At 40.1% G+C, this 13,809-nt stretch overlaps 1 protein-coding gene across 2 annotated transcripts in view; it reads right to left on the bottom strand.

Annotated features, from left to right (window-relative positions):
* Positions 1-384: 384 nt before the first annotated feature.
* The window catches only part of LOC140994995 (D-glucuronyl C5-epimerase B-like), a 70,677-nt gene continuing 57,252 nt past the window's right edge, over positions 385-13,809 (bottom strand). For both annotated transcript variants that reach the window (XM_073464873.1, XM_073464874.1), the window contains exons 5-6: positions 7,226-7,518; positions 385-6,575 (exon numbers count right to left, since the gene is read on the bottom strand). In XM_073464873.1, the coding sequence (XP_073320974.1) occupies positions 5,844-6,575; positions 7,226-7,518 (1,025 nt within the window). In that variant the 3' untranslated portion in view covers positions 385-5,843. The remainder of the gene's footprint in view (positions 6,576-7,225; positions 7,519-13,809) is intronic.

The following is a 13,809-nucleotide window of genomic DNA, read 5'->3' as shown; positions in this document are numbered from 1 at the left end:
GGGAAATTTGTTCAGTAGTTTTTGTGTAATCCTGCTGACAAACCAACAGACAGACAGACAGACAGACAGACAGGGGAAAACATAATCTTGGTGGAGGTAATTAAATGATTACATGTATGATAAAATCAATAAATTGGTCATTCCAGTGACTGTATCTATTTTAGTACAGCTGGAAATTGATGATGATATTGATCAATATTGACTTTAAGGAAATTTATTTTCATTTTTTATAAATATTTAGTTTTTGATCACAGAAGACAAAGAAAAGCCAGAACTTACAACATGTTCGCCATATTTTCTTGAAAAATGTCTTAAATCAATAACTGATCAGCAAAACATCTGTATGGATCTTCATTAAACAGAAAACACAGATCAGACCAGACATTTAAGAAAAATGCTTTTATTTTTTTTTTTTTACACCTTTAAAAAGCAAATTTTTAAAGCACAAAGCATTACTCTGTATATAAACACATTTCTTCCTTTGACTAAAAAAATGGTAGCATTTGCACATTGTGCTTTGATTGCAAAGTCTGTACAACCGCTCTGGGTCTCCTGTGGTGTCACAACCCCAGTAAACATTTTATTGCATAAATCACATTTGACCTCAGCGGTCATATGCTGAAGTCTTTAATAGAGAGTGGAAAAATAGAAAAAAGAAATACCACTAACATGAGGAGAAAAGAAGCTGTCAAACCTGTAACACAGTGAACAATAATAGCAGCTTCCTGAATGAAGGCGTTGCACATTGTCCTGAACAGAAACACAACAGAAATACAACAAAAATCATGTGACAATACACGGCAGTTGTGCTTTTATCTATCTAGCAAAAACATCTTCCTCCTCCGCAAATTATTCCAACAAATGATGCAAACACACACTCAAAACAAAAAATGGTAAAAAAGAAAGAAAACTTCAGAGGAGAATTTGCAGCTATTTGCCTTTAAAACAGTAGCTGACTAAATGCTAATCTCTAGTTGCACACTTCCCCTTCACGATAAGCACGTTTTACATTATCTTATTTTTGCTATCATCTAGTCAACCTACATTTGAAAAACAAGCATTTCTCAAAAGGCAGTGTCTCTCTGTGACGCCTCCGAGGAGACTCAACGTCATTTAAATGCTGAATGGAAAATCGGTTTGCACACAAAAATATACAAATTCGAAAATTCATGACTTTGGTATAAACAAAATGGACACAGTTAGTCACACACAAAACTTCCATTCCTGAATGTTCCCTTTAGACCACAGACCGGATTTCCACGTGTCCTGTCGGTGTCAATTATGCAAACGTACATGAGGAGAAAATGCCACCAGGAAATGAACAAAGCAAGGATCAGCAAGGATCCAAAAAACTGGGATTATCAAAAAGAAAAGTGCACTCATACCTCATCTCTGGGATAACAGTTGATCTTTAAACAAAAAAATAAAATCAGAATAAACCTCTAAGATGGAGGATAAGGGCCCACTGTTTAGAAAGTCCTAAAGGTCCTATTTGTAAGAAAAGTCAATTTTTTTAGTCTCATTCCCATCTCGGCAAATACTGACGTTTGGGGTGGGGACTGTCTCGACCTACCACCCCAAAGCGTCAGTATTTGCCGAGATGGGAAAGAGACTCAAATATCAACTTTCCTTACCAACAGGACCTTTACTGTTATGAGAAAAATGTAATATTATTAGAACAACATCACAACAAAGGTTGCTTTAAGAACAAATGCTGTATGTTATGATTAAAGGGTCATTTGTATGTATTAATCACTTTTTACTGCCCAAATGTGAGCAGATTGTAATGGGACGTGAAAAATGAGAGCTTCATGTCTCTCTTGGCCTGTGGAGGATTTGTTTAAGTTAAGTTGTTAAATGCTGCTGGACTGTGGATTTCTTTGCGAAAGGACTCGGGTTGGATTTTCCGAGACAGTTCAAGGAATGTGACTTCATGCACGTTCTCCAGTGCCTCGTCTCCGCTCTGCTAACAGAGAGCAACAGTGGCTTATGTTGGTTTAGAAATTGAGTCCGCTGACATAAATGAACGACCGGCTTCCAGCACAACACAGACAATCAACAGAGTCCCTTTAAACTGGTTAGACTGGACACATGCATGTTTTATCTTTTCCTGTAACTGTATAGTAACGTATATAAGCACTATACACCAGATAGGCCACAACATTAACTGTGCATTTATGTGCTGTTGAAATTATCGGAAAAAACGTTTTTCCAACTGGGAAAATTCACATGAATGCTCTGAGCAGTAAAATGCAAAACAAACTTCTTTATGGCGTCCATGTTGCCCCCACATTCTGACATGACTGGAACTGGAACACACCGAAATCGGAAGAACGGCTTCCCAACTCGGGAAATGAAGACTAGGTAAAAATAACGCTATGAGGGCCTTAATGCGCCCTGCTACACTGGAAGAGCTGCTCAGGAATGGTCTGAAGAACCTAACAAAGAGCCCAAGGCTTTGCTGGAACAGCTCTGATTATGGAGGACCCACCTCGTAACACACAGGACTCAGAACGCACCACCAGACATCACAGGAAAACCCTAGAGGTCTTGTGTCCACGCCTTGATCAGTGAGAGCCAAGTGTGATCCATGATCGAGCCTCCATGGATCAGACTTGTTCCTGCATTTTCCAAGGAAGCTTGATCAGATTGAGATCTGAAGAATCCAGAAGAAGAAGCCAGATATGAGCCTTGAGCCAGATATGAGCCTTGAGCCAGATATGAGCCTTGAGCTGTTCGTCACCTTCCTCGGGTCGTTCCTGAGCAGTTTTTGTGGTGTGGGCTGTTGCATGTCAAAGAACATGGTGTCAGTGATTTTAATATTGGTGTTTATACTGTATTGTACAGCTACTATTTTTCCTCATATCACGACTTTATTATTGAAATATTCAACTTTATTCTCAAAATTCTCAGCTGACTGTGTCGCCCTAATTTCTCACATAGTTCTCAATGCAAAAAGTTGAGTTACAGACGAAGCTGTACTTTAAGGTCTATTTCTTTTCTATTACATCGAAATGATTCACCTACTCCTTTGATCTAGTTTCTTTAAAAGCTCACACACAATGCAGACCGTCTGGGAGAACGTTTTCATCTCAAAGCAGACACCAGTTTTATGAAAATGACCAAAGGAAAAATTCACCATCAACACTTTGAGAAGAACAAACCCGCCTGATTCTCCTGCGTCCCATTAAAAATCTTTAAAGTAGATCAATAAAAGCCTCATTAATGCTGAAGGGCTCCACTTTGTTTTCTTTGTGAGCGCGATGCCAGTGTGTGCTGACTCATCCCCGACTTGCGACTGTACTGTGTGCAGGCTCTCCAGCCTATTAGCCGGGTGAATTGTGAGTGTCTTGGCGAGCTGGTTTCTCCTCGTACAGCGGTCAACAGGGCAGCACTGAGATTAAAAACGCTGAGTTCATGCACCCACAGCAGCAGAGAGAAGCAATGAGAGCCTGCTGGGACTGACAGCCTCTTTATGTTTGTCAAGAATTTACCTCGACCTTCAGCACTCCTACCATTGTCTATTTGAATGTTATAAATTGACATGTTAGTGAGACACAGCTGTGCCTCCGCTGCCCACACGTCTAGCTGCGAACACACACACGTACGTCTACACCACCCACACTGATATCCTGCAATTATCATGCAGAGGAGTTATAGAAGGAGAGCTTTTCAGATGAGTTTCTAAGTAAAACAAGATATAAAAAAGGTCAAAAGGGGCATGAAAATTAATGAAAACGTAGCTAAAACTAATGGTGCTGCTGTTTGAATCAAAGGACATAAAGTGAAAGATTGTGAAAAAGTATGTTTTACAAGGACGAGTCAAGGGATTAATCCGAGAATCAGTTTAAAATCACTTTCAGTGTTGCCTGCATACATTAATTACGACATGACAGTATGGAAATTATTTTCATGTCGATTATTTTCTCAACTAATCAATGTTATTTGGTTTATAAGAACATATTCACATTTAAGAAGCTGGAATCAGAAAATTGAGACTTTCTTTTGAAAAGAACTCAAACCACTTTCAAAATTGTTGGCAATGAATTGATTAATAGATTAGTTGTTGCAGGACAAGGAAGCTTAGAATGAAACTGCTGGGATTATTTAGACTGCTCTACCTGAAGCTTTAGAGGACTTTTCCATTTGTATTTATCTTGTTTAGTGCCCATCTTACTTGAGAGCAAAGAATCTCTGTCTGTCTTTCTTTCTGTGGTTCGCACATCTCGAGAACCGTTCACCCGATCTACTTCAAACAGGGAAGGTTTATTGCTGAGGACCCAGGGAAGTGCTGTGCCCAATTTGGTGCAATTTGGACGATTGCCGGATTTTAATTTCCATGACAACAGGGCTAACTGCTTGGAGGTCTTTAAGTAATGACACGCTTATGTTGAGTAGTGGTCAAAGAAGCGGCCGTAAAAACTCTTCCTCTCTGTGGTATCGTCTGAACAGTTGAAGTTGCCCGTGTTAACTTCAGGACCACACAGCCATGAAGAATTCTAACATATCTTGCTGACTGATGTAATCCACATCCCCACTGTTGTAAATTAAAAGAACAAAGTGACTCTTGATCAGTGAAATCATTGGCTCATTTCTCGGCCGTAGGATCTCTGACACGGGAAAACTTTTGCTTTACAAACTGGGCTGAAGTCCTGGTGATGCAGAACTAACCGTTTGTAGCTGTGTTCTGTAATGGCGCATGAATTATTAAGTTTCTTTGCGACCAACTGGCAGACTTTAGTGGCTTTTGGTTACAGCTAAGAGTGGTAGCACAAAGTTTGTCATCCTTAAACATCTCATAAAGGAGCTTCAGCACTGGCAGCTTATTAGGATGAATTATTAATCAGGAGTTTTTTTTAAAGATGGCTGCAGGCCTGATGGGTTTATCTCAGGGTATGTGGCAGCATGCTACCTGCAGTCTCCGGTCTCCAGTGTGAGTCACATGACATAACTCTGACCAGGTGTGCATAAACAAGAGCTCAGCTAAACACAGAGGACTTTTGAAGAGACTCTCTGGTTTAATCATCTGAAATCAAATATAGTGGTGTGAAGTGTTTATCCCTCAGAGCAGCTTGCCAGAAACCTAATCCTAAATTAAAGAATAAATATTTAAAGCAGTTAAACTCACTAAAGACATAACAACATAATCCCCCCCAAAATAATTTGTGACTATTTAACTGTGTTTTAGGGGAAGCAGCTTCAGAGAGAACTGGAAGCTGACAGTTTGGAAGCATTAAGTATTTTTTGTAAAAGGATGACAGCCAAATTAATTTACCTCACCTAACAGTTTAAATATGGTAAACTTCAAAAATACTTCTTGATTTAAAACTTTATGAGGGTTACAGATTAAAAACTTTGCAGTGGAGAAATAAAACCCAGAATGTTTAAGTGTTTTATAAAGATAAGATATATTTTTGGCAACATTCTCCTTAAAATCATTTATAATATATTCTGTTTTTTTTTTAAATTTAGTTTATTTGTCTCAATAAACTTTGCAAATCTGAAAAAAATGGTGAAAAACTGGAGGAAAACTTGTGGTGGATGCAACAAAGCAAGTTGGAAATGTGATTCAGTCGTAACAATTCAATTCTCTAACATCATATATTCTTACTTTAACCAACACACACACACACACACACACACACACACACACACACACACACACACACACACACACACACACACACACACACACACACACACACACACACACACACACACACACACACACACACACACACAATGTGAGGAAGCATCCGTCTCACATTCACTCATCCATCACACATAAAGTATATTCAACCCTTAAGTCATCATCTCAGCTGTATCTATATGTGGGTTACGGTCTAGTTGTGCTTGGCACGAATCCCTTTTAAGTAGTTTTTCCAGCGTTTGACCACATCCTTGAAGATGGGAGAGTTGTCTATGGATGCCACCAGCTTTAACTGGTTAATGTGCGTGGTGTGATAGTCCCAGCGGGCCAGGTTGGGCGCCGTGCCCAACATGAAGTGGCGCAGGTCATAAATGCTCCCAGACCCTGTGTCAAAGAGCGGCAGCATGGCCTTCAGCGACTCCATGCCGCGGCTGAACAGCTGCCCGGCCTCCCTGCCAAGCTTCTCTCCGGCTGTCTCAGTCAAGTCAAAGAGTCCCAGCAGGGAGTAGATGAAGCCGTTGAGGACAAAGGAGCTGGGTGTGGTGGGGTACTCCTCATACCAGTCGTATTTGTTCATGAACACAGCTTTGACCCCGTGCTGCGCTGAAGGCACCTTGTAGGGTCCGACTGCCTTGAGGGCAGCGTTGAGGTAAGCCTGGTCCTTGGTGAGGAGGTAGGCTCTCACCAGTGTGGACATGGCCTGGCCTTGAGCCATGGCCGAGTACCAGCCAGGCTCCAGAGGCCGGAAGCCTTCCCCCAGTTTACGGGTGACCATGATGGGCCAGCCGCCTCGTTCGTCCTGGTTGCGGAGCAGCCAGTCGCTGGCGGCGAAGAAGGCAGCCATGTGGGCAGTTGTGGAGATGGTGACATTGTCAACAAAGCCACGCCCATGTAGGACAAGTCGCACCACCCGTCTGGGCATGATCTGAGGAGGACATCAGACGCAGAGGCAGACAAACTAATCAATGATGGAATTAGGATTATCATCTCTGCATGTATTGAGTGTCTAAGTTCCCATAATAAAATATATCCCAACATAATTTAACAAAACTCTACATCTGTATTTAATTTACATTCATACAAATCTGATGAAAATAATGCTGCACGAGTCATCATGTTATTAGTTTGGTGCATACCATTACCTGAAATGCAGCTTTGAGATCAGAAATCACTTACGATTAATTATGTACAGTCCAGTTTAGGGCTGCCACGAACAATTATTTAGATTATTGAAACAATTGATGGTTATTTAACTATCAATATCAAAGTTGCAGATTAGTTTTCTAATGATCAATTAATCATCTAATTGTTTCTGCATTGGTCTCGTTACGTAAGCCTCGTTTCCACCAAGCAGTGTGGTTCAGTTCAGTTCGTTACACATTAGAACGGTTGTTTTTGCATTTCCATTAAAATAAGTTGTGGATGGTAACAAAAGAACTGCTCCATCCCATCCTGTTTTTCTTTTGTACCTATCACACTGATCTGATACTAAAAGGTGAACTTAAAACATAATTATAAAAAAACAGACGTTTTATCAAAGCCACTTTCAGCACCAGATGTCTGACATAAACTGACCTTCGTGGCCTTCACAGCCTTGGTGTTGGACAGCCCGACGCCCTTCCTGAGGTCGGTGAGCAGATCTCGGGTCAGGGTGCTCCAGGCGGTCCGTGAGCCGATACCGTAGGTGATGTCACGGTCTTTGAAGGCGATGAGCTGCGTGCTGGTCACGTAGTGGATGGTGAAGGGTGGGCCCTTCTCTGTGGTTTCCAGGACAACAGACACGCTGCCGTTGGAGACGAACTTGAGGTCCAAGCTGAGGATGAAGTCTTTGGAGTTACCCAGCTGGAGGGACACACCTTCTGAGGACTCTGTGGTGGCGGGGTGAGGAGGGTGGGTGCAGCAGATAAATAAGGGGAGTGTTAAAAATGAACTTCAGGAGAAAAGAGACTCAATTGTGTTTTTTTCCAAGTGCAACTGATCAGAAAAAATAACCTCATTTGACTGATTTTAAGAACTTCTGATGACTAACAGATGACAACGGACTATTTTTAGCAGACTGACTGGAAGCCTTTTCCAGTCGCACACACCCTCCTTTGATGCCGTGCTTCTATGATAGCTCATCTTTGTCCTCGTTTTCCTAAGATTCACTTGATAGTCACATATTCAAAAGATCAATAACAGTCTGATAACTTCAGAGATATTCTGCAGTCAAAACCTTCCTCTTTATTACCAAGGATCCTGTATTTTTATTACCTGTGTGAAGTGCCGAGCTCTGTGTGTATGTATTACGCACGCACGCACGCACACACACACGCGGTTCTCATGGGATGTACAGTACAGATGTGTCACTGCACACTGAGCTTAATTAGGAAGAGGACAGCAGGGAGGGAAGAACGGAGCAGCAGGAAGATGTAAGAAGAGAGTAAAGGAAGAAGTTGAAGAACTGAAGCAACTTCCCTATAGACTGAAAAAGGGGCTGGATGATACGGACCAAAATTAATATTTTAGTATTTTAAGGCTGAAAGGCGATATATACAATACACATCTCTAAATGCCTTGTGGGCTTGTGACATCTCAATTGTGATCAAAATAAAATGCAAAAACAGGGTTTTTTTCCACGTTTATACAGCTGCAAAACATATAAATGAAAAATTATATAAAATAGATAGCAAGGCTATAAGTTAACTTTTTTTGCTCATAGCACTGGAGCTTCAGAGGCAGAAAGTTCGGCAGCATGGGCCACAAAATGGTAGCATGAGTGTAAAAGTATCAGGTGGGTTCATTGTAGTTTGAGACTATTCAAATTCTGTGTTGAAGGAAGTTTAATAAGTCATTTTCAATAGCCTTTCAAATTAATATCGTACTGGAAAAATGTTTTTGAATATTTTTACTCTTATTATTTATGCACATAGGAGGAACAGTATCGTCACTAGGCTTAGGCTGATATTACTGATAAACCAAAACTACCCTGCAGCAACATCTCAGACTAGCTGCTAGTTTGATGTAAACTCAGACTTTCTGTGGCCCAACAGGTGAATTAGGTCTGCAACCAGATGTAGTGAAAGTGTTACTGTTATATCATAGCATCAAACACACATTTTTGATGATGAGATGTATGTAGTTTGAAATAACATGATGAAAAAAGACAATTAAATTATATCTAAGCTAGTTTAGGTTTTTAAAAAAAAAATTTTTCCATCGAGAAGTCACTGAAACAAACATTGTAACTGGTTCCATTTGCATCACCACATCACTTCCCTAAAAACTCACCAAAGACATGAACTCAGCTGATTCAGTTTCCACACTGCAACCGCTCCTCTTACATTATATCAACTATTTTCCAGGCACTTCAGCGGCTGTGCTGAATTCATTTCAACCCCCTTAAGCACGAATAGATTCTGGGATGATCTCTCCTTTGGCCTTGTTACTTGGTCTGCGCAGCACCTTTTTCTCATCAAGGTTCCCCAAAGGATAAAGAGAGGAAAGAGTGTAGGAGTAAAGAAAAAGGAGGGTAATGGAATCATGGCTCCTTAAAGCATCCCGAGATCACAGAGAGTGAAAATGAGCCAATAGTGAGAAGACAATTGAGAAACAGACAGCGAGATCTCACATGTCATGAGAAAGCAGAGGCAGACGAGGCCGACGGAGACACAAAGGCAGTCGATCAGGAGGAGAATGAAGGAGAGAGCCAGTCTGGCAGGGGCCTCTGGATGACTACGGCTCTTTAATGCACTCATAAATCCATTACTTAAGGCAATGCAGAGAGTAAGTGGATTTGTACTCTGGCCCCGTGATTACTCTGGCATCAATAAAGGATGGGCAGGGAATATAGACGAGATTCCACCTCCTCTGCTCTGCTTTGCTCTCTGGCTGTTTAGCAATAAGGCAGGAGACAGAGATGACATGCAGCAAGAAATATACCAGCATGAAACCACGCTTGTATACACAGGTGGGTACGTCAGACGAACACTTGAAAACACATGTACAGTATGTAATGTGCATGTGCGGATACAAAAGACCCATGTAACAGTCGATGCTCATGTGATTATTCATCCACAACCTCCAGTGACTTCATCAGTGTGACCACACAAACACAGAGCACCGATAAAATCTATCCACCCTCTTGGGAAGCTTTAATGTTTTCAAGGCTGCAAGTAACAGTTATTTTTATTATTGATGAATCTGCCAATTACTTTCTTTATTAATCTTTCTGATCATGAAATGTTGGAAAACAGTGAAAATCCACATTATAATTTCCCAGTGCTCAATGTGACTAATTAATATTGTTTGTTTTCTACGCTCAACAGTCCAAAGCTTAAATAGATTCAATTTACAATCATATCTGACAACTAAATATACCAATACTGCACATTTGACTGGCTGAAGCCATCAAATCATAGCATTATTGCTTAAAAAATAAAAAAAAACAGTTAATCAAATTAGTTGCTGATTGATGTTCTGTGCTCTATGTGGTGTCGGAATAATAGGAAAAATGTTTTTCTAAATGGAAAAATTCACATAAATGCCCCCTCAAGTCAGAAGAACACCTCTGAACTCTGGGTTGATGTTGGGAAACTTTTATCACAATCATGTATTGCATATCTAATTCTGGCTCACATGTAAACTGTAGTACGGTATTTTGGGTTGAACAAAATGCAGAACAACTACTTTTTGGCGACCATGTTGCTCCCGCATTCTGATTTGATGCACATGAACACAACAAAGTTGGAAGAACAGCTTCCAACCTCTGAAGGTGAAAACTTCCGAGGAGCACGTGAATGCATCATTACTGACTAATTATTTCAGCTCTGCATGTTTTATTGCTTCACTTCACTTCATTGAATTAAATTAGATTAAATGTGGCTTTTTGACTCTATTAAACATGAAAAGACCCTTTAAATGCAATAAAAATTCATAAAAACTATAAAAATACACGTTTGCATAAGTATGACAAATGTAACATTTCCTAAAACCATCCAACTGGTGAATTATGATTTCTAATGCAAATATTGGGCAAATAATATTGCTTGCTGTATGGTTAAATGGATTAACAGAGCCCGAAGCTTCTAGAGGAAAATACCTGGAGTCGAGGGGAGCACAGAGTCTGTTTTCTAAACTTTTGGGATTTAAGTGGATCTATCTTCACTGTTGCTTCTCAACCTGTCTGCAGCAAGGAGCTGTGGAGGTGTCGAAATTCACTGTAATACACTGTAATTCTTTATTTGACTGCAGAATGGAGGAGAAATGTACTTTACATCATGATCATGTACAGATAAGAGATGGGAAAAGAAAAGACACTAGAGGATAACAGAAAGAAACAGAGTATCTGGTGAATGCCTCTTCAGTAAGAAACAAAACTGAACATTAACACTAAATAACACACCTGCAGTGCCGATTGTTGCTTGCTATCTTACGACTAATGTCCAAGTAAGGTACTCTGGCTGTTTGGGGCAAATAAACCTGCGGTCAAACTCACTTCAAGTAACTCAAATAAACACAAAGGATCAAGCAAAACCCTCATGAATAATGTGCTTCTGTTTGTGTGTCAACAGGGATAGATGGTTAGCCTAGATTGGTAGCTTCCAGCTAGGTGGGCTTGTTTAACTAACAAGGCGTTAGAGCCCTAGAGTAGAGAAGAGTTGCAACAATAGAAGTTCAAAATGCTTGGTTGCCACATGATTCACAGAGACTTCTAATGGTTCCCCGAAGTTCATTAATTTGATTCAGATGTGATGATATACAACTTGATTCTTATCTGGTCTTCCCTTTTAAAAGAGCATCTCAAATGGTCTGTTCTGCTGCAACTCTACTGGCAATTACTGTAGAAAAAAATAAAAATTGGTCCATTGGATTGAACAGGGATGACGTGACTCTCTCTACTCAAGGACTCTGCCAGTCAGGAACTGCCAAGATGGCAACGGCCGGTACCACCCACTTTGAGCTTCATTTTGACTCTTCAGAAACCCGTGGGTGTTGCACGGTGGCTGTGTCAACTATCTTTACAGTCAGTGGTTTCACATAGTGAGCAGATTGTTGTAGGTTGTAGCCATCGCCAAATTAACCAGGACTAAAATCTAAAGAATTACTGTTTCAGTCTCAGAAAAGTCACTTTAACTCCACTGTGACTCAACATTTTTAAGTCAGTAAAACAGAAAAACTTTCAAGGTTAGTGAACACTTCTTACAGGCTCTGTCACTAGCTGGTGACAGCTGCTCCACAGTATCTCACTACTCAGATCACCTTGCTAATTCTGGCAGGGTTTGGTTTATGCAAACTACATTTCTGAACTATCAACAGACCACGAGGGGATTCAGAAAATACAGGGTCTCAGCAGCGGACAGTGTTCGAGCAGGAATGTGCAGATGGTAGACGGTAGGTTATTATCAGGGGACAGACGATTGATCCACTTGTCAGAGCATTTGAGAGGCTGTTCAACACCGGTGCCCTAGATACAGTAAGGAGGAAAAAAAAAAAGGTCCAAACAGAAAGAGGGGAGTAGGAGGAGGAAGTAGAGGAAGGAAAACACAGAAAGAGAAAGTGACAGCAGGGGAAGAAAACAAGAAAAGTTTGGACGAGGGAGCAGAATAAGGCGCTAAAATGGATCGAGGTTATATGATTGCAACGTTTAGGAGGGCTGAAGGGGTGATAAGTGGGTGGAAATGGGTAAATAGAGGTGGAAGACTGACTGAAATCTGGGGATAGACGAGGAAGATTAATGGAGAATGAAGATCGCCGAGGGAGGGCTGAGGAGTGATGATGAAAACATGATGATGTCAAGGAAAGAGAGAACGATGATGGCGAGCTAAAGCTCTGAGGCGAGGTGAGCGAGGACTAGAGAGAGAAAGAGAGAGAGGTGGTGAAATGAAAAGAAATTGTTGATGATGAGAGGTTGAAAGCGGAGGAATTAGGAGGAGGTGAAAATTACAGTTGAGGCAGCAGCTCGACAGAGGACAGAGAAAGAGAGAGCGAGTCTCCTGGAAATATCAGCAGGAGATCAAAGTCAGGAGAATAAAAGACAGCTCACAGTCGGCGCTGGGTAAAACATTCTGACTTCTCCAAATTCCAAAAATAACTCCTGACAACTATTTCATGGCCTTGGTCATTTTACAGCTGTAAAACTATGCAAGAATTTCAATCTCTATTAAGATAAAGAGTCAGATCTTTTTTCGAGTTAAGGTATTTAGACAACTATTTAGACGACTCTTTTTTAAATATATATTTTAAGCTACTATTGATGTTTACAAATAAAATTCAAATGTCTGTCATCATGTTTAATGACGTCATCACCTTAAACAGAAAACAAAGACCACAGAACAAAAGCTTCAATTTGAATAAAGTGATTTATCGGATTAAATGCAGTATGATCTTTTGTTTTGTTGTGTAACGACATAATTAATACATGATAATAGTGTTCGAGCTGTAATACATTTTTTGTTATTGTGGTTATTTAAATGTAATTTATGAAACCGTTGCAGCTAAATGACCTCAAGTAAGTCCTAAGTCATTTTGTCTTGGGGAAGTCTTTAGTTAAGGAAAGTCAAGTTCCAAGTCAAGTCACTTTTTCCCCACCGAAGATACTGAAGTCTAAGCAGTGAAATAAATGTAATCATCAAACATACAATATTTTATTAGTGCTTATTTTGTAATTTATCCTCTCATCAAAAAACCCATCCCTTCTTAAGTGTGTGTACTGACAGACCTAAAATAAAACACTAAAAAACTAAACTGAAAACATAAAATGAAAACAGATAAGTAATTCGAGTCATCATGTCTCAATCTAGTCATTAATTTTCTGTCAAGTCAAGTTGCAAATCATCTAAAGTGACTCGAGTCGACTCGAGTCCAAGTCAAAATGACCTGAGTCTCTGCATAGTGCAATAACTAGTAGTACTGTTGCATAATCATTATCTGAAACCTTGCAGATAAACCAGGTTTAAACAGAATTAATACAAATGCAAAAAAAAAAACCCAAACAAAACAAAAAAGCCTCAAAACTTAAAAATATTCTGTACAGTCCTAATTCCTTGTGTTCCATAATATAAGAACACTACACAATCCGTACATTGACCCAGGGATGACCGTTTAAGGAAAATATCTAATTGCACTTTTTTCTGACACTTTAAATTGCAAACACTATCAGAAAACGACTGTTTCTACAT

The sequence above is a fragment of the Pagrus major genome, chromosome 4 (assembly GCF_040436345.1).
Source record: "Pagrus major chromosome 4, Pma_NU_1.0".
Lineage (NCBI taxonomy): Eukaryota > Metazoa > Chordata > Actinopteri > Spariformes > Sparidae > Pagrus > Pagrus major.
Note: the sequence above shows the minus strand (reverse complement) of the source record. Positions and strands in the feature narration are given on the sequence as shown.